The sequence below is a fragment of the Ooceraea biroi genome, chromosome 1, assembly GCF_003672135.1.
Source record: "Ooceraea biroi isolate clonal line C1 chromosome 1, Obir_v5.4, whole genome shotgun sequence".
NCBI lineage: Eukaryota > Metazoa > Arthropoda > Insecta > Hymenoptera > Formicidae > Ooceraea > Ooceraea biroi.
Window position 1 is genome coordinate 19,183,554 of NC_039506.1, and position 23,932 is coordinate 19,207,485.

The 23,932-nt window shown below is 41.2% G+C and overlaps 4 protein-coding genes and 1 non-coding gene across 6 annotated transcripts; 3 read left to right on the forward strand and 2 right to left on the reverse strand.

Moving 5' to 3' along the window:
* LOC105278065 lies at positions 1 to 9,220 on the forward strand. 2 transcript variants are annotated; one of them, XM_020031232.2, is made up of 7 exons: positions 1 to 1,370; positions 4,300 to 4,567; positions 4,859 to 5,094; positions 5,845 to 6,230; positions 6,485 to 6,765; positions 7,130 to 7,767; positions 8,113 to 9,220. In XM_020031232.2, the coding sequence occupies exons 1-7, from the start codon at positions 1,336 to 1,338 to the stop codon at positions 8,546 to 8,548; spliced, it is 2,280 nt and encodes a 759-aa protein (XP_019886791.2). In that variant the 5' UTR covers positions 1 to 1,335; the 3' UTR covers positions 8,549 to 9,220. The 2 variants fall into 2 exon arrangements, with proteins under 2 accessions (XP_019886791.2, XP_026824430.1); XM_026968629.1 differs by having other exon boundaries at positions 6 to 1,370; positions 5,824 to 6,230.
* Trnal-aag lies at positions 2,929 to 3,010 on the reverse strand. Its single transcript has one exon. It is a non-coding gene; the product is annotated as a tRNA-Leu (tRNA).
* Positions 9,221 to 9,428: 208 nt separating the features above from the next.
* Positions 9,429 to 11,705, forward strand: LOC105277990 (G-box-binding factor). Its single transcript, XM_011336761.3, has 6 exons — positions 9,429 to 9,588; positions 9,729 to 9,845; positions 10,042 to 10,092; positions 10,275 to 10,528; positions 10,667 to 10,815; positions 10,991 to 11,705. Exons 2-6 carry the CDS (start codon positions 9,738 to 9,740, stop codon positions 11,164 to 11,166), a joined length of 738 nt encoding a protein of 245 aa, XP_011335063.1. The 5' UTR covers positions 9,429 to 9,588; positions 9,729 to 9,737; the 3' UTR covers positions 11,167 to 11,705.
* LOC105277989 lies at positions 11,678 to 15,526 on the reverse strand. Its single transcript, XM_011336760.3, has 8 exons — positions 15,179 to 15,526; positions 14,787 to 14,947; positions 14,589 to 14,701; positions 13,652 to 14,125; positions 13,514 to 13,571; positions 13,122 to 13,299; positions 12,859 to 13,027; positions 11,678 to 12,550 (listed from the first exon to the last, which is right to left on the reverse strand). The coding sequence occupies exons 1-8, from the start codon at positions 15,467 to 15,469 to the stop codon at positions 12,288 to 12,290; spliced, it is 1,707 nt and encodes a 568-aa protein (XP_011335062.1). The 5' UTR covers positions 15,470 to 15,526; the 3' UTR covers positions 11,678 to 12,287.
* A 5,240-nt stretch (positions 15,527 to 20,766) lies between these two features.
* Positions 20,767 to 22,311, forward strand: LOC113561546. Its single transcript, XM_026968050.1, has 4 exons — positions 20,767 to 20,918; positions 21,000 to 21,347; positions 21,443 to 21,648; positions 21,767 to 22,311. The coding sequence occupies exons 2-4, from the start codon at positions 21,081 to 21,083 to the stop codon at positions 21,942 to 21,944; spliced, it is 651 nt and encodes a 216-aa protein (XP_026823851.1). The 5' UTR covers positions 20,767 to 20,918; positions 21,000 to 21,080; the 3' UTR covers positions 21,945 to 22,311.
* Positions 22,312 to 23,932: the final 1,621 nt, after the last annotated feature.

The following is a 23,932-nucleotide window of genomic DNA, read 5'->3' on the forward strand; positions in this document are numbered from 1 at the left end:
TATATGCTCTGTAGTATATTATAATATAAATGTTATTAATTTAATTTAAGTAATATTTTATATCGGCAGTGTCAAATAAGTTTCTGGAAATTGTTATGCTTCAATAAAACAATTCAGAAAAGTCCAAAACAAATGCAGAAAAATGACGCAGTAGTACAACTCAGCGGCGAGTCAGAATAGGTTCGATGTAACTTTATATTTGTTTTTACGTTCGCGTTTATTTCAGTTCGAATAAGAACAGCGGAGGAACATCGCTATTAAAGCTGTAATATATCTATCTTTTTTAATGCATGATTTATGTAATCACTACTTTTCTTTATAATCTCGCTCTCGAAGTTAAACATTCTAGTAAGCTAAGACTGATGTAAATAAGACTGGTAAGGACGTTCTACACACGATTATATGAAAACAAAATGCTGCGTTCTTGAAATTTAATTTATAAGGAAAACATGTATTTAGTCTTGAATTAAAAGTCGTCGGCATCGCAACGAAGTTGCAGAGTAACCTCAAACAAGCGGTTTCTTCAGCAGCGGCTGAATGCAATTCAAACGTGCCTCGACTAATCGAATATGGTATATAATTATAATTTAATATTTAAGATACATAATACTCTTTACTATGATACAGAATATTATAAACACAATTTCGACAATACATCGATATTAATAACTTCTTCAACTAAAATCGCAATAACATAATAAATATATATATACACACGCGGAGTGTGCGCGCCGTGTGTCGTGTGCATGAGGGATTTATTACTTTACAATACACTTGCTATTAATCAACTAATTATCAATTGAATTTCGCAGGCCAAGAGAATCTCCAATTAACAGAAAAATATTTTCTCCAGACGAACAAGAAAATTACAATTGAGCTGACCTAGAACCTCTAATCATTATATATAAATATCAGAAGCGTAAGTATTAATAAAGAATTGTTTTCTTTAGCAGGGGGATAATCTCCCCGCGCTCTTGCGTCATTATCATACGCGCATGCCGCTAATTATTCGTGTATGTTCGCCCAGTTCGGCGCTCGCTGCGAGGCTACGCCACTTAGCACTCTGCCGCACGACGACGCCGAGTGCACCAATCGTCGCAGCTGCGCAGGTGTATCGCACCGGCGGCTCGGCACCTTCTTATCAACATCTCCGAGGAGAGGAGAACCAGTCACGCCACGGGGAAGGCTTGGCCTCGGCTCGCTTCTTCCTCTCTTCGTGGCTTCTCCGTTTCTTTTCCCCGTCGCCAAGGACCGCGTCCACAGACGAGTCCCCCGCGCTCCTGATCGCCGACACCTCGCATCCTCCGCAGGGCGAACGTTGGACAGGACGATGCGATGGGCGAGGGCAAAAGCGACCGTCCCGGCAAAAGGTAACGTTTCGCGCGGCTTCCCGCCCGCCCGATCGAAGCACGCATGCTGCCCGCTGTTTAAATACAGACTGATCCGCTTACCGCGAATTGCTACTGCAGTTGCGGCTATGTAGGCGAGATGTAGTGGTGTGCAAGCAGCATGTATTTTGCGGCGAAATGAGCTTCTGTTTAATAATCTGATTGATCATTTTTATTATTGTAGAAAATTCGATTTAATTTTTAAGAAGTTTTGTATCTATTTTTTATGTGTGTGAAATAAGATTTATTATTGGGTTGACTGGAAAGCTTTGTATTAAATCTTAATATAAAGTTTCGCGTTTAAAATTTGCTAAAAAAATATATTTCTATTAAGATTATATGTTCCTTTTTTTATATGTATGTTTTATTATATGTTGTTTTTTTAATGTATGTTTTATTACGATTATATGTGCATATAATCTTAATTAAAAAACTGATAAAATTTTAGATTTTATTAGGATATTAAGTATTTAAATACATATTTCAGGCCACCGCATGCATTCTATGTGCACTACCGCAATCAGGCGCTGTTGCCCTCAATGATCTCCGCTATTTAATATCGAAAGTCGTTTATCAGTATTAGCGCAAGCTTAATTTCCCGTCCGGGCGCGCGATACTTTCAATAATCCCCCTAATTTGATAAGTGGCGAGCACTTCGCGCGGCCGTGGGTGTGCTTTTAAGTAAATGATCATCACCCATTTTAATCCCATTTACCGATCGCTAGTCACGCCTACACAATGATGCGACGATTCGAGACGCTTCGATATCGCTCGCCGCACCAGTTTCCCAAATTACTCTAGGACGCTTAATTAAGCACGAAGCGGAATCTTCTCATCCGAAAAATTCAAGGCCTGATAACAACAGTAAAGAACAAGCAGCAAACAAGAGCGTGAGCAATGAGATATCGCTCACCGAAATGTGTTTCGCTTGTTCAACATTTCATTAAAAAGTCAAATTAAGTCAAATCGCGCTCGCGTCTCTGACCACCACGCTGCCCGCTGCGAGCGGGGGCACGGGCGATGTGAAACGAGATGGGGCGCGACTTTTGATGGCCACGGCCTGGATTCCTTCCACCAAGAAAGCTCGCGTGCAGCCAACGGCGGCGGCTCTATAAAATGCGTTCAGACTGAATCACGCACTCAGACCGTAGAACAACTGACCGGCGGAGCGGGCCGACGGTGCGTAAGAAGCACGTGGCTCGGACATTAATTTATCCGCGCGCACAGATTTGTCGTGCCGCGCGGAGCGAGAGGGGGTAGGTTTGGCGCGAGGGTGATATAGGGCTCGGTTAAAATCGGGGCCATTGGGTCGAGCGAAAGCTCGGTATTGCGAATCGGTCAGGAACAGATTACAGACGTGGGGACGTCTGTAATCTGGAAAAGGAATGACGAGTCGAACGCGGACGAATTGACCGAGAAAAAAAAAAAGAAAGAGAGGAATATATGTAATTGGTGCGAAGAGAATCGGGTTGATTTCTCGAGTTATCGCGGTTCGAGTTGATAAAATGGAAGTTTGAAGAGAGATTGATAGAAAAAAAATTGGCAGCGGTGGGATTCGAACCCACGCCTCCGAAGAGACTGGTGCCTTAAACCAGCGCCTTAGACCGCTCGGCCACGCTACCTTGTGCTAACTGACCCTCCTCACTCTCACATGCAGGGCCATTCTGATAATTATGGGGTCGCCGTGGCCTCGATATAACACTTTTATCACCTAAATATAGGCAGGTATATAATTTGTTAAGTATGAAGGGCATTTCTGGAGAAACACTTTCACTAGAGTTAGAAAATAAGATGATCTGTGATGCGTTTCTTTAAACCGGCGAGAAATGTTGGCATTTTTTATGTAAACGCAGTTCTTCAACAGAAGAGTTTAGTCTCTTAATTCAATGAAGTATGATTAATTATGGAATATAGTAATTATTTCAATCTCATGTAATTCGGGTTTATTTCAACTAAATTTAATCTAGATCAAATGTAGCTTATAGTTTTCAATTATGAAAATTAAGTTTTTATCAAGATACAGTTCTGATACAGTTAAAATGTTAGCTTGTCGCTTAAATGGATCATCTAAACAAATATTCATTAATCTTATTTCTCCTTATTTTTATTTTTCTTTAGTTTCGTTTTGCCAAATCAGTTGAAATTTACGTTATTGTTTCTGTTACTGTTTTCACCTTATTGTTTCCGTATAATGTTTTAGGATTTCCTTTCTAGGATTTCGATCGCCGACAGATCGATGGAAGACACAATTTTCTTTTTTTTCCGGAAACATCTTAGGGGGATGTCACGCTCGCTTTGTACAATAGATAATTCGCAAGGGCTGACGTGCGCACGAACCATTAGTCCAGGATGAGATTTATTTTTCAACCTCCGCGTTCCCGCAGATCGATTCGTCGCGTCTGGAAAAGCCGTTGTAACGGCACGTACGATACCTTCGTACCATTCTCTTCCTGTTCCTCGTTCTACCTGCGCCTCCTCACCACTCTAGCCGACCCACCCTCTCATTACATCCCTTATTCGCAACCCCTGTTTCCCATCATCTTCAGTGAGCTCGAGTCGTTCATCCACTTCGCGTCGGGAATTACTCCACCTATTCTGAAACTTTCAGCGAAGCTGATAGTTCGAGTCAGTAAAGTTTATTATAAAAAATTAAAAAAGAACTTTTCAAATACTTTTTTTAGAGAAGGGAATATCACAACTAACTGCTGAACAAAATAGAATAACTGACTTCTGAACGAAATAGCAGCTACAAATAAACTGAAACAGTATCAATAAATTTAAATTAAACTTAATAATTAAACAGTATCAATAAATAAAAAAAAGTTAAACAATTACTACAATTAAATAAAATTAATAGTATTAAATTTGTGCGGTGTTGCTGATGTGACTGATCGAAATCGCGAAACTACAGGCAAAGATCCACCTCGCGCGGCAAGCCACCCTTGGATTCCGAGATAGCGCACGGCAAGGGCAAGGGGAAAGGACGGAGGAGCAAAGTCAAGGAGAGATGGCCGTTCATCGAGGGACTGACGGTGGACGAGCTGGCACGCTATCGGAGAAGGCGCGTGCAGGATCAGCCGAAGGACAATCTCCAGCCCCACCCGGAGTCGGCGGTCCGGGATCCCGCGTCTGAGTATCGGCGCGCCTTCGGCGTCACGAGCATCGAGGAACTTTCTAAGGTATTTATAAGGTATAACTTTATCCCTCTTACAAAAATCTCTCATCGATATTGTGATTTTTTCGGTTTATTGCGTTTTTTTATTTATGATTTAAGTAAATTAGAAATAATAACAATTTGCAAGTAGCACGTGAAACGGATTTATTGTTGTTCTGATGAAAGCATATTTAAATAAATAATTTTATAAAGTAATTTCTTTATTATTATATAATTATTTAGTGATTTCTTTATTATATTATACTCAATTAGGGTTTAAGATTTCTTTAGAATAATTTTTGTGTTTTTGTAATAGGAAAATGTTCGGCCAATAAAAGATCGGAAACCTGAGGACTATTTACTCGTAGAAGGGATCGTCGAGGATGCACAATCTCCATATCTCACAGATCTTGCGCAGGGTGAAGCGATCGAGGATCAATCCGCGAAGGAGGACGTTCCCTCTCAACTCGTCGATGGAAACGAAGCGATGGAGACAAAGACGGACGTTCCGCAGTTCGAGACCTCGTTTGGACGTCCGCCACTTATTAGAAGGTATAAATATCGCGACAAATGAGGCAGTTTACGATTAACATAAATTATAACGCAGTTCATAACGTAGTTCATAATTGTTATTATAGGGTATATTAATTACACGATTGCAACAAATCTAGTAAAATACATCGTAAAGTGAAATACAGCGCTACGCAGTAATAAAAACGCCCATTGCATTGATGTTTAATCTTAATTTGGCCATTCGTTTAGGCAATTTCGCGGAGCCTATCAATCTTTTCCCGTCTAGAATCTGTAAGCGCAGGACATCAAATCAAAACTGTTCCGGGACACGCGAGATCGCAAATATCAAGGAAGTATAAAACTAGCTATCGTGCCATTCTAACGTGACTGCCATGCACCGAATTGGAACTGACTCTCTACTTTTCTTTGCTTTTTCTTTATTCCTTATGACATCTAATGAGCGATACGAGTCTATATTTTCAAGCTTCACATTTAGGTAAACGGCAGATTGAGACCTAGTTGAAATCAGTGTACGCCGAGCAGTGACACAAATACGAGAACATATTCTTTCTACGTTTTTTCCACAAAATAAATAAGTATCGAATATTTTGCATAAAACAGTTTAAAATTAATTAATAAATTCATAAAACGCAAGGATCGACAAAATCATAGAAGAAACAAGTGAGACAATATCGATAGTGAGGATTATTGAAATTATTCATTGATATTTCTCAACTTTTTATTAATTTGATATTGACGACTTATCAGTCGTTATCACGCTGCGCAAAGGGGCACCAGCTTAAAGTGCGACGGGGATTTCTACACCGACACGGAAACGTACTCGGCCTACGTGCCTTACGAGGGTCAGCATCGAGCGGAGCTCGCGCGTCGCCCTACGTCCTTGAAGATGGAGGGCGATCTCGACACCATGACAGAGAAATGCGAGAAGTTTATCGAGTGGCTTAACGTCAGCCGACCGGAGCTCATGCGTGTACCCACGCACCTGAAGATGGAGGGTGAACTGGAAACGGCGACGGAGAATCAGGACAAGTACGTTCCCTTCGTGGGCGCGCGAAGGCCGGAACTGTTGAGGCGAGGCACAAACCTGAAGCTCGAGGGCGATATCTATTTTGTGCCGGAATACACCGAGGTGTTCAAGGATTACAGTGTCAAAGGTAATAACGTCGGATTAAATTGAGAATCATTGCAAGTCATCATTAAATCATGACATAAAATTAAGTTAAGAAAATTAAGAATTAAGAAGATGTTAAATATACTATTTAATAAATTAGATGTTAGACACGCGCGTTAATTGATAATAAATACTTTCTTGATTTATTAAGAAATTATTTTATAAAACAAATTATGTAGTAGTGTAGTTTAGAATAATTAGTTATTTATTATATTTCCGTCGGGATGTGTGTTACAGACAAATTGCAATCGATGAGGCCACAAACGCATTTAAAAGCTGGCGGAGAGTTCTTTCAAGATACAGAAAGCACCGAGCACTTTGCTCATCCTCGAGTTAAACAGATGCAAGAAACGGCTGAAGAGTTTAAAGACGATGAGGATAACGAGGAAGAAAAGAGGTGGAAGAGAGAAGAAGAGGAGAAGCAGAAGAAGGATGAAGAAATGAAAATGTTAGTGTTAAAGTTGGAAGATCTAAATGGCCGGCCGCTTGAAATTCCGGAATATCGTGATGCATATAAGGTATTTCCAAGTTATCTTTTCATGATTATAGTTATCTATTTCGAAAAAGAAAGATGTTGAAATATGTGACAAATTTGCATTTGATTATTATTAAATTATAATAAGTAAATAATATTATAAGTAGTATAATTATCATTGAATTATCATGGTTCAAAATTATTTTGAAACCACGTAAAGCTACTTTGAAAAGAAAATTAAGAAATATAAAAATTAAAAAATAGAAGTTAATAAAAATATTAAAAAATCTTAATGCTTGAAAGAAACTTGACAAAATTAAAGAGCAAAAATGTTCCTTTCTTTAAATTTAATATCATATGCAGAATCGATTGAGATTTGCGATCATAATTTGCAATTAATTTTTAAGAACTTTTCACGCGAGCGGCCGAAGATCGTGAAGCCGGACGACGAGATTGGTCGCGCTGACGGTTCGAAAGTGACCTCCCCATCGCGCTCCAAGTTCTCCATGAAGATCGATCAGGATCCTGAATATCAGTCCAAGTATCTCCGCGAAGATTATCCACGGGACCGTCCCATCTATCGCAAACCGCCACTGATGCTACGACCGACGGGCATCTCGTCTTCCGGTCGCAGTAGCACGTGTTTTGCTAGGCCGACACATCAGGAATGCCGCGCGTTCGAGTACGAACCCACCAGCGAGGTGCGATCGCAGTACGTTCCTTACGGATACGTGCCAAGAGTCGAAACGCTGAAGATGCCGGCGAATCTGCGGCTGGAGGGTAATTACGAGCTTCAGCCGGAATACAGGAATGCCTATTGCGCGAGGTACGATCGCCAGAGCTGCGATAAACCTAGAACGATGTATGGCAGGAGCGACCGCAGTCCGAGCGCGTCTAGGAGACGGGATAAGTACTGGTTGAGTGATACTAATGTTGGTCAGTGCGACAGGATGGCTGTTGCTCAGGATTTGGACGCGTTTCGCGTGTTGGATACGCGATTTCACGACGACAACGTCACTGGCAAGCCGCCGCCGGCCAGCAGAAGGTACATTTGAAATTATTTATGTATGTTTGAAAAAAAGAGGAAATTTGTGAATCACGATTCAGTATTATCCAGCAAACCGTGAAATCACTTTAAGATTGAGTATGTTTGTCTTTGATTGAAGTACAAAAATTTGGAACTTTGAAAAACAAAAACTTTGGAAAACTTGCAAATTTTCCACTTTCTCATTTTTCTATCTTCAATTTCCATCTTCCAAAATGAAGACTTTTCGCTTGAAAATCCCCGCAATTTTCAGAAATTTCAGGTTTCAAAAACGTGAAACTTGAAGATCTTGCGCTCCTTTATTTCAAAGTAAATTCTTTTGTCCTAAGATTCTATGATTTTCAGAAGTTCCAGACACTCACAAATCACGGTGGCGCCGAGGCCGACGCAGTTGGAACTCGCGGACCGTGCGGTCATGAGAACGCGATCACCCAGCCCAACGTATCGTTTACACGTATGTGACGTCGACAACGAGCCGCGTGGTTTCGGCCGGCAGTCTTCCGGGAGGATCCGCAGTCCCTCGGCCGATCGTACGATTCACGATAACGTCGCCAGACCGTACTCGCCCAGCTTCGGCAGGACCAAGCAGGATTGTCGTCGCGGCGACAGTCAGCCGTTTGTCGTCCTAGCCGACGCCTCGAAGGATGCGTCGTGCAGAAGCGAAATGCGCAGAAGGCGCACCGACAGGAATGTCGACGTCACGGTACCAATTTCCAGAGGAAGACCGAGAACACCGACCAGGTGGATGCCACCGTGGTACGACAACACCAATACGATTTAGCTGAGGTTTTGAGCAATGTGAGATCTTGCCTTGCGAAAACGTTTATTGTAAAACTTGCTGCCTGAAATCTTTTACGGTAAACGTGAAAGTAATGAACACTGCCTGCGTAATTTTAAATACTTTGAGAGCAATTGATTAGAGCGGTTCTTGGATTTTTGTGTACGTACAATATTGCATCGTATCGTGACAAAGAAATGCAGGGAACGAATAGATCCGATGATCTATGTCAGACCTGAGATATTTAAGGTATATTTATTCAGGTATTTTTCTCTTAACGCACAATAAGAAGCAGAAAAATAAGTAGTCGTAAACAGTGGAAGAAAACATCGATGTATCTCTCTTCGACTCCAAGAATATAAAATAAGTTATAACTGAAGCTATTTAAAAAACGCATTCTTGAAAGAAACTTTGTTTCGTATATGTAAAGTTGTTGAACTTATAACTGGTGCTCTGGTTGATACGCTGACGTGCGTACATTGTTGTAGCCGCAATAAATAATAAGGTGCCTCGTACTGCCAATATTTGTTAATTAATATTAACAAGTATCTATGTACTGATAAAATATATACAGTGCCTATATGTATATGTAATTTCGCATGCTTTTCTGTTAGAATTAGATATATCTTGTTATTTTATTATCACTAAATAAATAAATAAATAAATACAATAATACGCTACTAATATTCATAATAATGTGATGCAACAATATTCATAATGAGTTATCAAAAAAGTAATACGATAGTGCATATGACAATCGTAAATTTAAAATCAATTATTTTATTTTTATTAAATTTTTGCCACGAGAGGCAATAGTGTGATTTGCCTCAAGTTACGCAAACTTACGAGGTCAGCCATCTACACTTTCACCTATTCAGCGGTTTGGTGAAAGCGCGCAGTGCCTGTCCACTGTCCACGTCAGTTGCAGTGCGAACGCGCGACGTAACCTAGAAGTAACAGTTTGTCCGAAGCTCAGCGGTGGTTGATGAACGAGACGTTCACGCAGATGACAAGTCACTTGAACATTCCATAGCATAAATAAGGTACTTGATAAAGAACCTCGTGAGCTGATCGCTGAATAAATGTACGACGCGGAGCTTAACAATCGGCAATAATATTCTCAGTAAAAATCGACGACGGTAAACTTATTTATTTATTTTCTTTTTCTTCCTCTCTGGAACAGTGTAGCAAAATGCATTGGACGTTGTGCGCATTGATCATTGGCTCGTTCGGCTGCAAATACATACACGCCCAGGCGCAAAGAGTCGCGCCCGGTGTGCCGCCTCAGCATTATCAGCAGGTAGGTTATGTTTTTGTGCGTGTTGCAAACATATGGTTCGACTGTGTGTTTCACCCCTGTGTGATGCGAGAGTTAACGCGGATTATCGAGCGTGATTCCAACTATTTGTGCTACCCATACGCGTTACGTCATCGTATCCTGCTTTCATTCGTCCAGCTTTCTGCGATTTCAATGTTGCCCTTTTTGTGTGTTTCAGCCTCCAGTTCAAGTACCGCAACATGCACAGCATTTACCGCAACAGCAACAAGTAAATCTACGATTACGGATTGATCATACATGAGTATTTGCTAATAGTTGGTTCATGCAGTACTGCGAGACTTTATCGCTTCTGCTCGCTGTGTGCTTTTTTTTGTCTCGATTCTTCTGTAACTTACGTCATGACTTTGTCTTTCTGATTTCTGGTAATCCGACTTTGAAAATCTGCTCAAGTATCAACAAGTGCCGATGCAGCAGCAGCAGCAAATGCCAATGCAACAGCAGCAGGTGCCGATGCAGCATCAAGTCCCTGTTCAGCAGATGCCGGTGCAGCAACAAGTTCCTGTCCAGCAGGCGCCGGCGCAGCAAGTACCTATGCAGCAAGTGCCTGTTCAACAACAACAACATCATGTTCCACAAGGGCATGGGCATGATCATGGACAACCTCCTCAGATACTCAATGCTGCCAATATAGCACATGAGAAAGAGTAGGTACCAATTGGAAATTTGAGCAAAGATTGCTGATTAATTCGGCTTGTGTACCACTAAAAGCATTTGAGACTCTCGCATATTTCTCCATGTACTTTTGTTATCTGAGAAATAACAATTTTCCTCTCCTCTGCTAGACATATCGCGGAGCATGCGGATGTTCCGATAGACACCAGCAAGATGTCAGATCAGGAGTTGCAGTTCCACTATTTCAAAATGCACGACGCGGACAATAACAATAAGCTAGACGGTTGCGAGCTGATCAAGTCTCTTATACACTGGCACGGTACATGCTTCAGTCTTTCAAGCACTCCTTTATTCTTTTTATTACCATCTATCATTTATTATTTATTTTATTTTTTATTACTTTTTTATTTTATTTTATATTTTATATATTTTATATTATTATTTATTATCGACCTGAGTGAGTAAAAATTCGTATGTTTTTGTTATATCTGCAGAGCAAGGCAACACCGAATCTGGCGGTACTCAGAGTGACAAGTTATTTAAGGATGAGGAATTGGTGCAATTGATAGATCCGATACTTGGCATGGACGACGCCAACAATGACGGCTACATCGATTATCCCGAATTTATTCGAGCTCAACAGAATGCCGCAGCTAGCGCGCGTCCATAATGACGAACGGTAACTCGGCGTGAATTGTAATTGTTAAGCGGGGGTTTGTAAAAAGGATTCGGGATTATTGATTTCTTGGATGTTTCACGATGTTCGTTTGTCGCGCGAGGTATCGACATTCTTTACGCTACGTGTATCGTATCAAATTAAGTTTTGTTGGTGTTTTGTGATAACTCATTTTCTTCATCGATTCAATCACGTATAAAAGAAAAACCTTGTCTTTAGCATTTTACACGTTATCGGTATATAATACGTTAAGCGAAAACATTCTAATTAAAAAGACAATTTAGGGGAATCTTCTGGATTATTTCTAAATGTTTCACGAGATTAATTTTACAAAGAAAGAGTTTACTGTGCATCGTTGCTCTCTCTCTCTCTCTCTTTCCCTCCGTCCGAGAATGGAGAGAATTGGAGAGTTGTCATATTCTCGTGTTATCAAACTCTGTTTTTGATACACACACCGGCAAACTGTATTTTTAAATGAGAATATTTTATAGAAAGTCTCGTGTTCTGTTAATAAATAAAATGGTCATTTATTAGTTCCCATTGTTTGCTTAATTCAAAATACATGTTAAGTAATAGAGCATACGTCATGTGTAATGACATTTACATCAAGTCGAGAAAGGTGTGACGATTTCTCGATTATTTCTCCACAATGCCTGCACAAGGCGTAAAACTGTTTATATACAATAATGTACATATTTATATCTTTATCTAACAGTATGCAACAATTAGACTGGCTTCCACAATCCTTGGAATTGCATCACGAGAACATTCCTACGAGATGTCTAGCTTTTATCACAAGTGTTGCTTAAATTAATAACGGTGTGTTTGATATGAACATATGTATAGGTAAATCAATGACTAGCGCTTACGTTTCTTCATCATCGCATCTTTTATGTATTCAAATTCACCGTATTATCAGTAATTGTAGGCACAAAAACTCTTGCGATTTTTCACGCTACGCAAATGAATATCAAAGTTTCGTGTTACGTTCCCGAGGAATCTCGCAAATAGAAAAGACTTTCTATTTATCTAGCACAATCGCCAAGATACTCGCTACGTATGAAAATACGATAATGTACTCAGACGATTATATTACATTTAACCGACTGCTTCGCTCACAAGTACATTCCGTTGACTAGGTAATCGGCATCGTGCGCGTACGGCCCGTGCCCGCATCTGCCGCGCCGTTTCACCACTCGCAACCGGCAGACGATCAGAGCGGCCATGATCGCGGTTGCTATAAGTCCCAACGACAGTGACACCACGGCCCCTCTCGGCCTCAGAACGTCGTTCTCGATTATCTGAAGGCGCTCCGCGACAATGTCGGTCCCTTCATGTGCCCGGCCGTGCTCCTCGATCACAATCACGCTCTTGTGAGCTGAAAGAAAGCGCAAGCGAATTTTATATGCATTTAATATTCACTGTCATAAGTATCAAAGAAAATAATTTACAGACTAATAATTTTTTTTATATTGATCAAATAAACTTTATTTATCTTTACAGAAATGGAAAATAATCGCTGTCGCACATATGCGATTAGTCAATACGATTGGTGTCACACCTGTGGTCTATAGCGAATGTTTCAAATGCGAATATTATTATTATTATCAAAATTTTGATGTTATAATAATAATAATAGCGAATATAATTGTATGTAACATTTCGCGAGCTCGCGAACGCTTTTACCTTTCAAGTCTTCCACGTGATTGTGCTTGGTAACGTCGTTCGCCGATGAAACTGGCTTCTCGGTGACCTGTTTGCTCGTTTTCGCATGTGCCGGATACGCGTCGCTTTTGTCATCCTTCTTTGCGGGTTCCATGTCGTGCGTCAGCTCATTCTTATGTTCCTCAGAAGTCTAATATCATGGAATTGACATTATTGTTGAGTACATCTTCAAAGCATCTTGGCGACCCGATAATTCTAGCAACTGCGTCAAGGAATGTGCTTACGTCGCAGGCGGGTGTTGTCGTAATCTTTTCAGGATTTTCCACGTTACCGATGTCCTTCTGTTGGGAATTCGGTTCGACTGACGGTGGCGGTTGCATGGGATTCTCCTGCTGCCAAGCTGCCTTGTTTGGTGACGGGAAGTGCGAAGTGTACGGGCGCTTAGAATCCACATACAGCGCTCTAATGCAAAATAAGCGGCAGAATGTAATCTGATAATCTTGCAATATATAATACATAATTAATTCAGCACGAGTACTTTAACATATTTTTTATGTCATTTAGCTATTGTTATAAATTAATCGCAAATTATATTATTATATAAGTTATAGTTATTATAATTAGACACTGTAATCAGTAGCAATGTGACCAATTAGCAAAAGGCTAGTTGAGTTACCTGTCCGCTTCGTTGTTCCCTATGACGCTCGAGCCTTTGTGATTAAATATGCGCGGTTCTGAAAAACGTAAAGAAAGGAATGTAAAATCCACATTCTGTAGTTTTAGCAGACACAAGTAGACGAAAGATCATACGTACGTTCATAAGGATTTACGTTTTGCTCGTGGAAGGCGTTCACGGGGACGTACGGATCCTTATTCTGTTCGTACAGTTGCTGGTAGTCCCACTGGTATCCCGGCGAGCCGTAACTCTTGCGCGCTTGCGCCTGCAGCTCCACCGGCTGGCCAGGGTACAGGATGTTCTGCGGCTGCCGCGCCAGATTCGGCATCTCCCAAGCCTTCGGATTGATCTCCGGCGCGGCGGGATAGAACGGCGGCAGTTGCTTGCGTTGCTCCATCATTTGCTGATACCTGAGAACGTCGGTGGGTGGACGCGGCGTCGCCGGTATCATCATCGGCGGCGGCGGCGGCGGGACGGTCGGTTTCTCCGTGGGACACACGAGATCGGCCGCCTCGTCGGAGCCGTCCGCGCACTGCGGGATACCGTCGCAAACGTTGTATATGGCTATGCAATCGCCGGATGAACGGCACTCGTACTGATTCCTGCTACAAGCTGTCGATGACGAGAGATGTTGCATGTTAATATTCCCGGAATTCTGTCTCTCAATCAAGTTTACAAAACATTTCTAAAATTATATTAATCATGTTAAATAATTTTTAATTAGTAATTTTAATTAGTATTTATAATGTATTATTAATATGTTATTAATGTATTATTATTACTATAAATACTAATGATAGATAATGTATATTACATAAGTTAATCATATTAATTCTTCAGATCGTTTTCAGATTATTAGCAATTTCGGAACTATTCCTGCACGACGCTAAAGCTAAGAGCTGCGACAAAAATAAAAATTGAATTTAAAAAAAAGTATGTCGGAATAATAATCATATCTATCCCAAATTGACAGTTACAATTTCTTCAGAAAAAAATTGTGAAACCACCGTCAACGAAAGGTCGCACTGCTCAGCAGCCACGAGAGCGTTACGATTACTTCAGAATAATACCGTGCCTGGTCTAGCTGGTGGAGGCGTAGTCGACACAACTTTCGGTATTTGCGTAACTTGCACAGGCTTCACAAGAGGCTCCGTATATCCGTAATCCGCCGTAATCTCGCTGTTTTTCCTAAGAAAATATAAGAAAATGCAATTAACTCTGAAATCAGCAAGTGCAATGTGCTCGACAGAATCTTCTGGATGAGTAGAGATACCTAAGCGACTTCAGCTCGTGCTCCTGTTGGGATATCCTCAGCTCCTCGTTCGGCACGGGATAACTAGTGCGCACAGCGCTGGTGTAGTTGCTGTGCCTCGTAAACTTGCACTTGAAGTCATGCAGCGGCCCGCACTGGAAGAGGTAGCAGCTTCCTGGTTTCTAAACACGCAGAACAAGACACTTCAATGAGAGAAACGGTTTCCCAAAGTCCCAGTGAAAACGAACTGTAGTTTTGATGCTACAATGATGTCAATACGGCATCAAGATCTTGCACTCGCAAGTGTATCGGCGTCAACTTCAGTCGCAGTTCGGAAGAGATTCTCTTACCTTCGGTAAATGTTTACTTTCACTCTCTTAAATTTAGATAAAAATCTACTCAATCGACCTTACCTTCTCCTCGAAGATGAAGACGTCGCACCGCTCGGTCTCGCAGCAGTACTTGAGGCAGTCCAGCCTGGAGTCCACGTCCAGCACGCTCAGGTACTTGGCGCCCATCTCGCGCGAGTCCTGCGTCTTGATGATCTTGTCCCGGTGAACCGCGAAGCTGTCGAGGCACATCTGATAGTTGCTCGCCGCACTGCCGTGCCTCTTCTCGTTCGTCGTGATCACGGTGTCACCGTGCGCGCAGCGGAGAACCGCGACGAGGATGAAAAGGGCGACGTGCCACCCTTCGCGAAACATCGTCGCTCCCTGACGCGTCGCACACGCGCGTGCCCTGAATTGTGCGCGAGGCCGCGGCGCCGCGCGATCGATATTCCGTGATTCCGTCTCGAGCGAAGGAAGTTAGCCGCGGGTTCCGTGTCTAGCGATCCGCGCGCGGTTCACGTCGTTTCTCCTCGCGCCAGTTTGAGTTAATACATACGGTCCCTGGCCAAATTATTAAACGCGCGCTGAGATTCTAATTTTCGATTTATGATTTGCCTTTTCACATGAAACTGCTTATAAAAGCATTTATAATTATTCACACAGTGTTCAATAATTCTCTGTTTATAAAATGAACCTACCCATGATATGTTCCGATGTCACATCACTACAGTGGGCTAGAATCGAAAAAAGCTGGCCAAAAGTCGAATTTTTTCAACTCTTGGAAATCTGTGCATTTCGACCTTTTTTGATTCATGGATATCAGTATTTTCAAAAATGTGAATGGAGTTTCGTAGGAAAAATTTCCTTCCCATTAATCAACAATTAATAGGAGGCAACGCGTTAATGTTCCGAAAAACGAATTATGAATGAGTACAGGCTATAGCTTACATTCTTGTATGCGGATGCAAGTAATTTTGCTTTTTACTCTATAAATAGAATTGAAACTCTTTTCCCAAACAGTTATAACCATTAAAAATGTTTGTTCATCAATTTGTGTTAATCTAAGTTTTTGGTTTCTTAAAATATAAGAAAGAAGTAAAGTTCAATATCATTTTTTTTAAATAGCTGTAAAAGGCTGTTTAGGATTCTTGTTTTATCATCTTGTGTAGGATTCAAATTAAGTATTTCCGTTTGAATTGTGCACATCAACGCACACCTTTGCGTTATATATAGGATGTTTTATTTTAATTTTCATATCGTAATAATTCGAAAATTTGGCGTTTTGGTAAAAAATGTTTGAAATTAAAGTTGTAGGTTTTTAAATGAAGCATTACATAGCAATACCAGTATGACCTTGATAGTATTGTCAAGATCATGTACAGATCACCGTGAAATTTTTAAATGCCGCAAAACGTACGACGCGGCGCGGTAGCGACTGTAACTTTCAAGCTTCATAACTTCGAAGTATTTAACGGATAAATACTTTGTTATAGTGTTCTGAAAAGCTTTTGAGGTAAGCTACAAAAATATCTAATGAAAACTGGAGGTTCCCATTTAAAAAATTCAAGGTGACCTTTGCGTGACCTTGGCAACGCTATTCAAGGTCATACTAGTATTATTATCTAATACCTGATTTAAAACCCTATAACTTTTATTTGAAACATTTTTTTCTAAAACGTCATGTTTTCGAGTTATTACTTTTGGCCAGCTTGTTTCGAGTTTAGCCCACTGTGCAGTGCTTTGAACTTAAACTATTCAAAACACGCGCGCAGTGCGCAGTGCGCAGCGAGTTCGAACGTCTTCGGGGGCAAAATTAAAATTTGTATGGTTATTTGTGTTTTCATCTCTACTTTACATATTGATCTCATAAATAGAGGTGGCTTTTTGTTTCTTAAAATAATATGGGAAAAGTCAGGAAATTTTTCATTATGTTGTACAAATAAATAAATATCAATAGCTTTTACTTTTAAAAAGCGTGTTTTCTTTATTGTCAATGATTAAACAACATTTATTGCCAAAATTCCCACATAGAAATTAGCATCCAGTGGATGTCCATGAAACCTCCATAGCTCCATGGGACATCTATCTCCACGATAGACGTCAGATGGACGTCTATTAGAGATCCATGATACCTCCATAGCTCCATGGGATATATATCTCCATAGTGGAAGTCAGATAGACGTCCATTAGAGGTCCATCCTATCTCCATAATAGATGTCCTCTACAAATCCATTGCAGATGTCCATTAGACATCCATTATGGATGTATAATAGATTTATTAAACATATAGAGTATTTCCAATAAACTAATATTTAAGTTTCATTATTAATTACAATTTTTCAGCTAATTTTGTTTAACATTTAGAAATTCACAATATTATAGAATTTATTTTTAATTATTAATAATATATTTATATAATTGAAGTTATTCTTACATAAATTTACATCCACCGAAAATCTGTAATAGACGTCCATTAGACGTATGTCATGGAGATTCGGAACATCCAGTAGAGATCCACTAGACATCCATTAGACGGCTACTAGAAATCCATAGTTCCGCCTTGCACGTCCAGTGGATCTGCATTAAGGCAGGAGCACAAACCTTTGCATAAGCGCATAAACAGATGCATAAGGAATTTGATTGGTCCATTTCCTTATGCACATGCTTATAGACCAATCAAATTTCTTATGCATCTTTTTATGCGCTTATGCAAAAGTCTGTGCTCCTGCCTTTAGACGTCTTTAAAGACGTCTATTAGACGTACCGTGGATCATTAATAGAAGATTCACGGAACCTCGGTGGACGATTAATGTACGTCCCATGGACCATTAATGGAAGGTTCATAGAGCCTCGATGGACGACTAACTGACGTTTCGTGGCATCGAGGTTCCATGAAGCTTCCATTAATGATCCACGGAACGTCTAATAGACGTCCACCGATGCTCCATGAACCGTCCATAAATGATCCACGGAACGTCGGTTAGTCCCCAGGCAGCACATGTTAGTCTAATATATGTTTCTTAGACGTATCTAATGTCTAAGAAACATAAAGTACCATTTAAGAAACGGTTTAAATAGAAACCGTTTTTAGACCTAAATTTTAAAAACGTATTTTTCACGTTTCCACAGAAACGAAAAATGTGTTTTATTAAATTGATTCAAAATTATATAATTAATATAGAAAAAATAGTAATTTCTACTTAATTTGCGAGTATTAATTATTTTTACATCATACGTTTCAATGTACTCGATTATGGAACAAGAGACAAAAATCAACATAAGTGTGTGTGTGAGATTCCCGCCTCTGATTCACCAAGCGACCGATAGATGGCCAGGCCAGGTGTGACGTTCTCGCAAGAAACATTTGTGTTATCACCTTATAAATAACCATCCGGAAAACCGATCCAATACTCTTTCCTTCTTCTTTTCTTTTGAAACTTTTGAGATCACTATTACTTGAAGTGATATTTCAAAAGAGTGAGATTCCACTACACGAAATTTAGAGAGTAATTCATAAAAATCTAGTTTTTTTAAAAAAATGTGACTTAACTCTGTCTATCTTTGAGGCACTGATATATAGAATTGATAAATATTTTTCTGATGGTTTCTGAAACGTTTTTTCCCGAAAAAGAAACGTTTCTCTTAACGTTTTTTCGTTGGACATTTTTCTCCTAAATAAACGTTTCAATAAAATGGTTATGAAACGTTACGTTAAAACGTTTATAACGGCTTTGAAACCAATGTGTGCTGCCTGGGTCGTCCTTCGAGGCTCCATGAAGCTTCCATTAATGATCCACGGAACGTCGGTTAGTCATCCACCGAGGCTTCGTGAACCCTCTATTAATGATCCACAAAACGTCCAATCGACGTCCCATGGACGTCTGTGAAGATGTCTAATGGAGGTCCATTGGACGTGCGCAAAGCGGAACTATGGATTTCTAGTGGCTGTCCATTGGATGTCTAAAGGACGTCCACTGGATGGTCTGAACCTCCATGACAGACGTCCATTGGACGTCCAATGGAGGTTTTCGTTTTATGTGGGTTACTACCACCAATTTTAAGCGTGTACTGTTGAGATTACATCCCTCAACAGCAGATGTACAGTGACAATAGGGCTGCGTTCCGATTCCACGCCAGGGTGCTCTCTCTCTCTCTTTTTATCTCATTCTTGTATTTTTCTCACTCCAACATAGCGGAAAAGAGAAAAGTATATATGAAAATCTTGTACCTATACATACATTGTATCTTGTACTTACACATACATACATGAGTTTCACATATACTTTTCTTTTTTATTACGCTTCTAAAGTCACTTCTAAAAGCTTCATTATATTCCTTTATTTTATCCCGAGTGGTGGCCGCTGCAATTTTGTGCGTACAAATTGCCAAATTTTTGTAAAAAGCATTTTATTGTGCAAATATTGTGCGACGATGGCAGCACCATCGCGAAGAAGCTATCTAAACTACATCTTTGTAGTGTACTACGCTACTGCTCCGCGTTACGCGAAATGCTCCGCGCCCCGCGGCGCTACGCCACTGCCGCCGACGTGATTCACACCCCCACCACGACCACCGAGTGGGGGTATATAAGCTGCGCCGCGCCGAGCATCCGGTCTTTCCTAGTCGGACGCTCTCTGACTTTGGTTCGCCCGGTTCGCCGTACGGCCGACGGACTGTACTGCGTTAACGGTTAACGTCCGACGTAAGTGTTTACGTCGCGTTCTCTGCCATCAGCCTAACCTAAATATGCATACGGATTACGGTTCGTGTCGATCACGTGTCGGTTGATTATATTCTTTCCTTATAATTACTGCACAAGTAGCACCTCCGACCCATTTTTCATAAATGTCTTCAAAAAGAAGAATCCGTATGCATATTTAGGTTAGGGCCAGCGCACGTACATTGCCGTAGCACTTTATGGACGCGTAAACCATCGTGCGTTGCCTGCGCGGCCGACATGTACTGACAGGTTTGTTCGCGTCAACGCACGATGGCTTACGCGTCGCATAAAGTGCTACGGCAATGTACGTGCGCTGGCCCTAACCTAAATATGCGCAAAAATGCGGGGCGAGAAAAGGTTAACCTCCAAAATTCGCCGTCAAAACTTTATCTTGGTGTTCGAGTTACGAGAGGTTAGGTTTGACGTCGCGGTATCGTCCGGTGCGCCCATAGACATAGTAAGAATCATTGAACTATAACCTAACTGTAATGAGCGCCAAGCCGCCATTGCCGTTTAGCGAGAAAGAAGGACAGTAATACCCATTCTCGTGTCGTCTTTGTCTAAACGGCAATGGCGGCTACAGGTTGGGAAAGGACAGCTATACCCTGCTTTCACCCTCTCTTTCTAAACGGGTCACGTGATCCGAGAACAATAGCAGTGCTCATTCCAGTTAGGATATATTTCAATGGTAAGAATAGACCGAGCGTGTTCTCAACTTGGCAGTGAATCACAGGTAGAAAAAGAGAGAAAGCAGGCGAAGGATTGCTCTCTCTCTCTAAGGAAAGAAGAGTGGGGGTAAGAGCGGAGAGTGGGGAAGACGCGAACAGAGAGAGAAAGAGATCCTTCACCTACTTTCCGTCCTTTTCTAGCTGTGCTTCACGTTTTGCGCTTCACGCTCGGTCTATTCTTACTATGTCTATGGGTGCGCCTAATGAAGAGAGAGAGAGTTGTCGTCCTGGAGGTACGTCGTTGCTCGTCGTTCGCAGCAGGACGGGTTATCCGTCGACGTAAACCTGACACGTACGATCCACGAAGATACTTCAAGTCGCGCGATCGTTCTCGTTCGCGGCGCGAACCTGCGAATATCACGTCGGCACCTGCCAGGTACGTTCCCTTCTGCGAATCACTATGAGCTAAGGCCCTAAGTAGATTAAAAGCGATTAACGCGTATCCTTGGACTGATAGCACATCGCGCCGAACACGTCGCCAGTGTCACTGGATGCTCCAATCTTGCGGCGAGGATCGAGGCTGCGGGAGCGAGCAACGATGCCCAACGGAGCGAGTTTGGGGTATACCTGCGTAAATGATCTCGTGAAGCAGGCGAGAGTCAATTGTGCGGGGAAGAAGCCACGCAGCGTGTACCAGAGGCTTCCCACTATGCGCCAGAAGTCCGAGATGGCGAAGAAGAACGGTGACTACAAGACTGCATATATCCTCTTGAAGAGATGGCTGGACACGGTCAAGTGGCTGAAGAAAACTCAAGATCACAAGGACCGCAAGTCCATCTATTCCACCAACATGACCATCGATCAGGTAAGCAGCAGTGTATGGCAGTGTATGCCAGAGTGACCAGCCAGATAACTGTGTGCCACTGCGTGTGCGTAAATACATGAATGTTTGTATTCTAGATAAATGAAGTGAAAAACATACTTGCAGACTTGAGGCAAAAGTTAGAGATACGCTGTGAGCATAGTTCCAGGAAGCACGACGCGGTGGAGAAAATGGAGGTGGACAGGTATTTGATCATCGACGTCAGGCAGAAGGCTCATTATGACGGTTCCAAAATTACGTTCGACAAGTGCATCAACATTCCACAATCGGAAATTAAACCGGGATAAATACAACATCTCGCATAATGTTTTTTCGCTTATAATTTTCTAATTTTATAAAATATTCTTTTTTTCAATTCATCGACGCGCTTGGAACGTTCATCATGGTGTGTTTGCTTTCAAAAAGCTGGGCTACAAGTTCGCGGACTGCTTTCACAAGGACAAGCAGTCATTCGATTTATTTAAGCATCGGTCGGCGCAGCACGTGGACGTAATAATTCTGGTGGACTGGAACACTACGCAGGAAACTGACGACCAGCACTTATCTGAACATACTGAAGGACATTTTCGAGAAATGTGATCCCGGCACAAAGCATAAGAAGATCAAGATTCTCAACGGAGGCTACCAAGAGTGGCTGATGACGTATCCGACGTTTACAACGAATTCCAATGTGGCTGTGCCCGAGTTCAACGATGTCGCGAACGCGTAACAATTTGAGAACCCGGACGCGCCATGCGGACCCACCCGCCACCCTGATGCGGAAAATTGTTTTTATTTATATGCGAAATTAATTTAGTTTACTATATTGCAAATTGTTTTTATTTTTTGCTTATTGGCTTTTATTATATTTGTGTGTATTGTATCTGTGCTTACTGGCTTTACACTTGCGTACACTTTTATCTTATTTCTGTTATTACTTGTTAATAATAATATGTATTGTAATTTTGTTCCGCCGGGGCTCTTGGACCCGCGCGGGCCTCCTTCCCTTCCTCCCGCCGGGGCTCTCGGACCCGCGCGGGCCTCCTACCCTTCCTTCCGCCGGGGCTCTCGGACCCGCGCGGACCTCCTTCCCTTCCACCGCCGGGGCTCTCGGACCCGCGGGCCTCCTACCCTTCCATCCTCGGGCGCGGTTTTAGTGTCACCGACTCGGCAGCATGACCCACCCGGGGGCATTCTGCCCGGTCTCGACAGGGATGCACGGCATTTTGGACGAGCGCAGTCCGGGTGGGGGGGGGGGGGGCCGAACCTCCTGGGGGCAGGGGATGTAGCCCACAGGGAGACGTAGGTCGTACAAAATCACCCTTTTTAGCCGGGAGCGTGGAACCGGCGGAGAGTCCTGACGTAATGCGCTTTTTAGTTCCAGGACTCTGTGAGCGGTTTGGTTGGTGGGATAAATAAAAGAAACTTACTTTTAATACTAATTTTTCGTACTAATGAAAAATTTGTTTCATTTATTGAACATTTTAATCACTTTTATATTTCATAAGCTTTCTAATATTGTTATAATATTTATAATTATATATTATATAATAAGCTTTCTCGAGTCGCTGTTGAGTTGTAGTCGAAAGTCCATCTCGACGTTGAACAATACTATTTATTGAAAATTGTTGAAAATTGGTGAAAATAGAGTTGCGAACGTTTTGCCGTCGAGTCGTACTACTACCTCGATTTTAACATGAGGCCGTGGTGATATCTAGCAGTGTTTCCATGGTATACCATGAAGGTGCCGTTTCATGCAGCGAAATAATCGCCGCGAATGAAGGTCACGTGATCATTCGCTGTTCGCTAGCGAGTAATCGCTGTTCGCTGAAAAGTTTCAGCTTGTAGCGAATATTCGCAAGGAGCGAATATGTCTGCTCCAACTAAGAATGTTAACTTTTCAAATTGAGTTGCAGCATGCGTATGTACCCATTCAGCACGCAAAGATTGCATATATATTGCAGGAATCTTCACCGCAACGTAGCAACATTGCAAATTCACTGCGAAATGTTTCTGCAGCATTGCTATGGGATTGCAGGAATGTGAAAATGTCCGCTTTTCGGAACATTGCAACGAAACGTCATAATAATATTGCAATGTAATGAATTTGCAATAATTATAATTATTCATTATTATATACTGTAAATATTTGTATTTATATAACTTCAATATTTTTATTTATTAACATAAATAGACACTTATATGTAATATAATAATAGTAATAAAAAATGAAATAAACATTTTCTCTATTTTTGTTATAAAAAAAGTAACTGTTCTTTATAAAAAAAAAAACTTAAAAATCCTCTTCTTGAGATATTATTTTTCCTTTATGTTCAAATATTTTTCCTTTAATTAAATAATTGAATCTTCTTCGTTTTTGTTTGTATGTTGCCTGTAAAAATACAATAGGAATTAAAATTCATATATTAGCATAAAATTACATAAAAATATTATACATACTGCAAGTATGTATAGAATTATATGTAAAATGACATACTTTGATCTCTCAATCCTAACCGGAGCTTGAGCAAGCCACTTCGCGGCGAATTATTCGCTACTCGCTAAAAATCATTCGCAGCGAAAAATTC

Coding starts and splice junctions, on each gene's coding strand:
- LOC105277989 (XM_011336760.3), bottom strand. CDS start 15,469: ATGTTTCGCGAAGGGTGGCACGTCGCCCTTTTCATCCTCGTCGCGGTT. Junction 14,948..15,178: donor TCTTCATCTTCGAGGAGAAG/GTAAGGTCGATT, acceptor CTGCGTGTTTAG/AAACCAGGAAGCTGCTACCT. Junction 12,551..12,858: donor TCACGTGGAAGACTTGAAAG/GTAAAAGCGTTC, acceptor GCTTTCTTTCAG/CTCACAAGAGCGTGATTGTG.
- LOC113561546 (XM_026968050.1), top strand. CDS start 21,081: ATGCCCAACGGAGCGAGTTTGGGGTATACCTGCGTAAATGATCTCGTG. Junction 21,348..21,442: donor CCAACATGACCATCGATCAG/GTAAGCAGCAGT, acceptor TTTGTATTCTAG/ATAAATGAAGTGAAAAACAT. Junction 21,649..21,766: donor CAATCGGAAATTAAACCGGG/ATAAATACAACA, acceptor GTTTGCTTTCAA/AAAGCTGGGCTACAAGTTCG.
- LOC105278065 (XM_026968629.1), top strand. CDS start 1,336: ATGGGCGAGGGCAAAAGCGACCGTCCCGGCAAAAG. Junction 5,095..5,823: donor CGTCCGCCACTTATTAGAAG/GTATAAATATCG, acceptor ACGACTTATCAG/TCGTTATCACGCTGCGCAAA. Junction 6,766..7,129: donor AATATCGTGATGCATATAAG/GTATTTCCAAGT, acceptor TTAATTTTTAAG/AACTTTTCACGCGAGCGGCC.
- LOC105277990 (XM_011336761.3), top strand. CDS start 9,738: ATGCATTGGACGTTGTGCGCATTGATCATTGGCTCGTTCGGCTGCAAA. Junction 10,529..10,666: donor AATATAGCACATGAGAAAGA/GTAGGTACCAAT, acceptor CTCCTCTGCTAG/ACATATCGCGGAGCATGCGG. Junction 10,816..10,990: donor GTCTCTTATACACTGGCACG/GTACATGCTTCA, acceptor TTATATCTGCAG/AGCAAGGCAACACCGAATCT.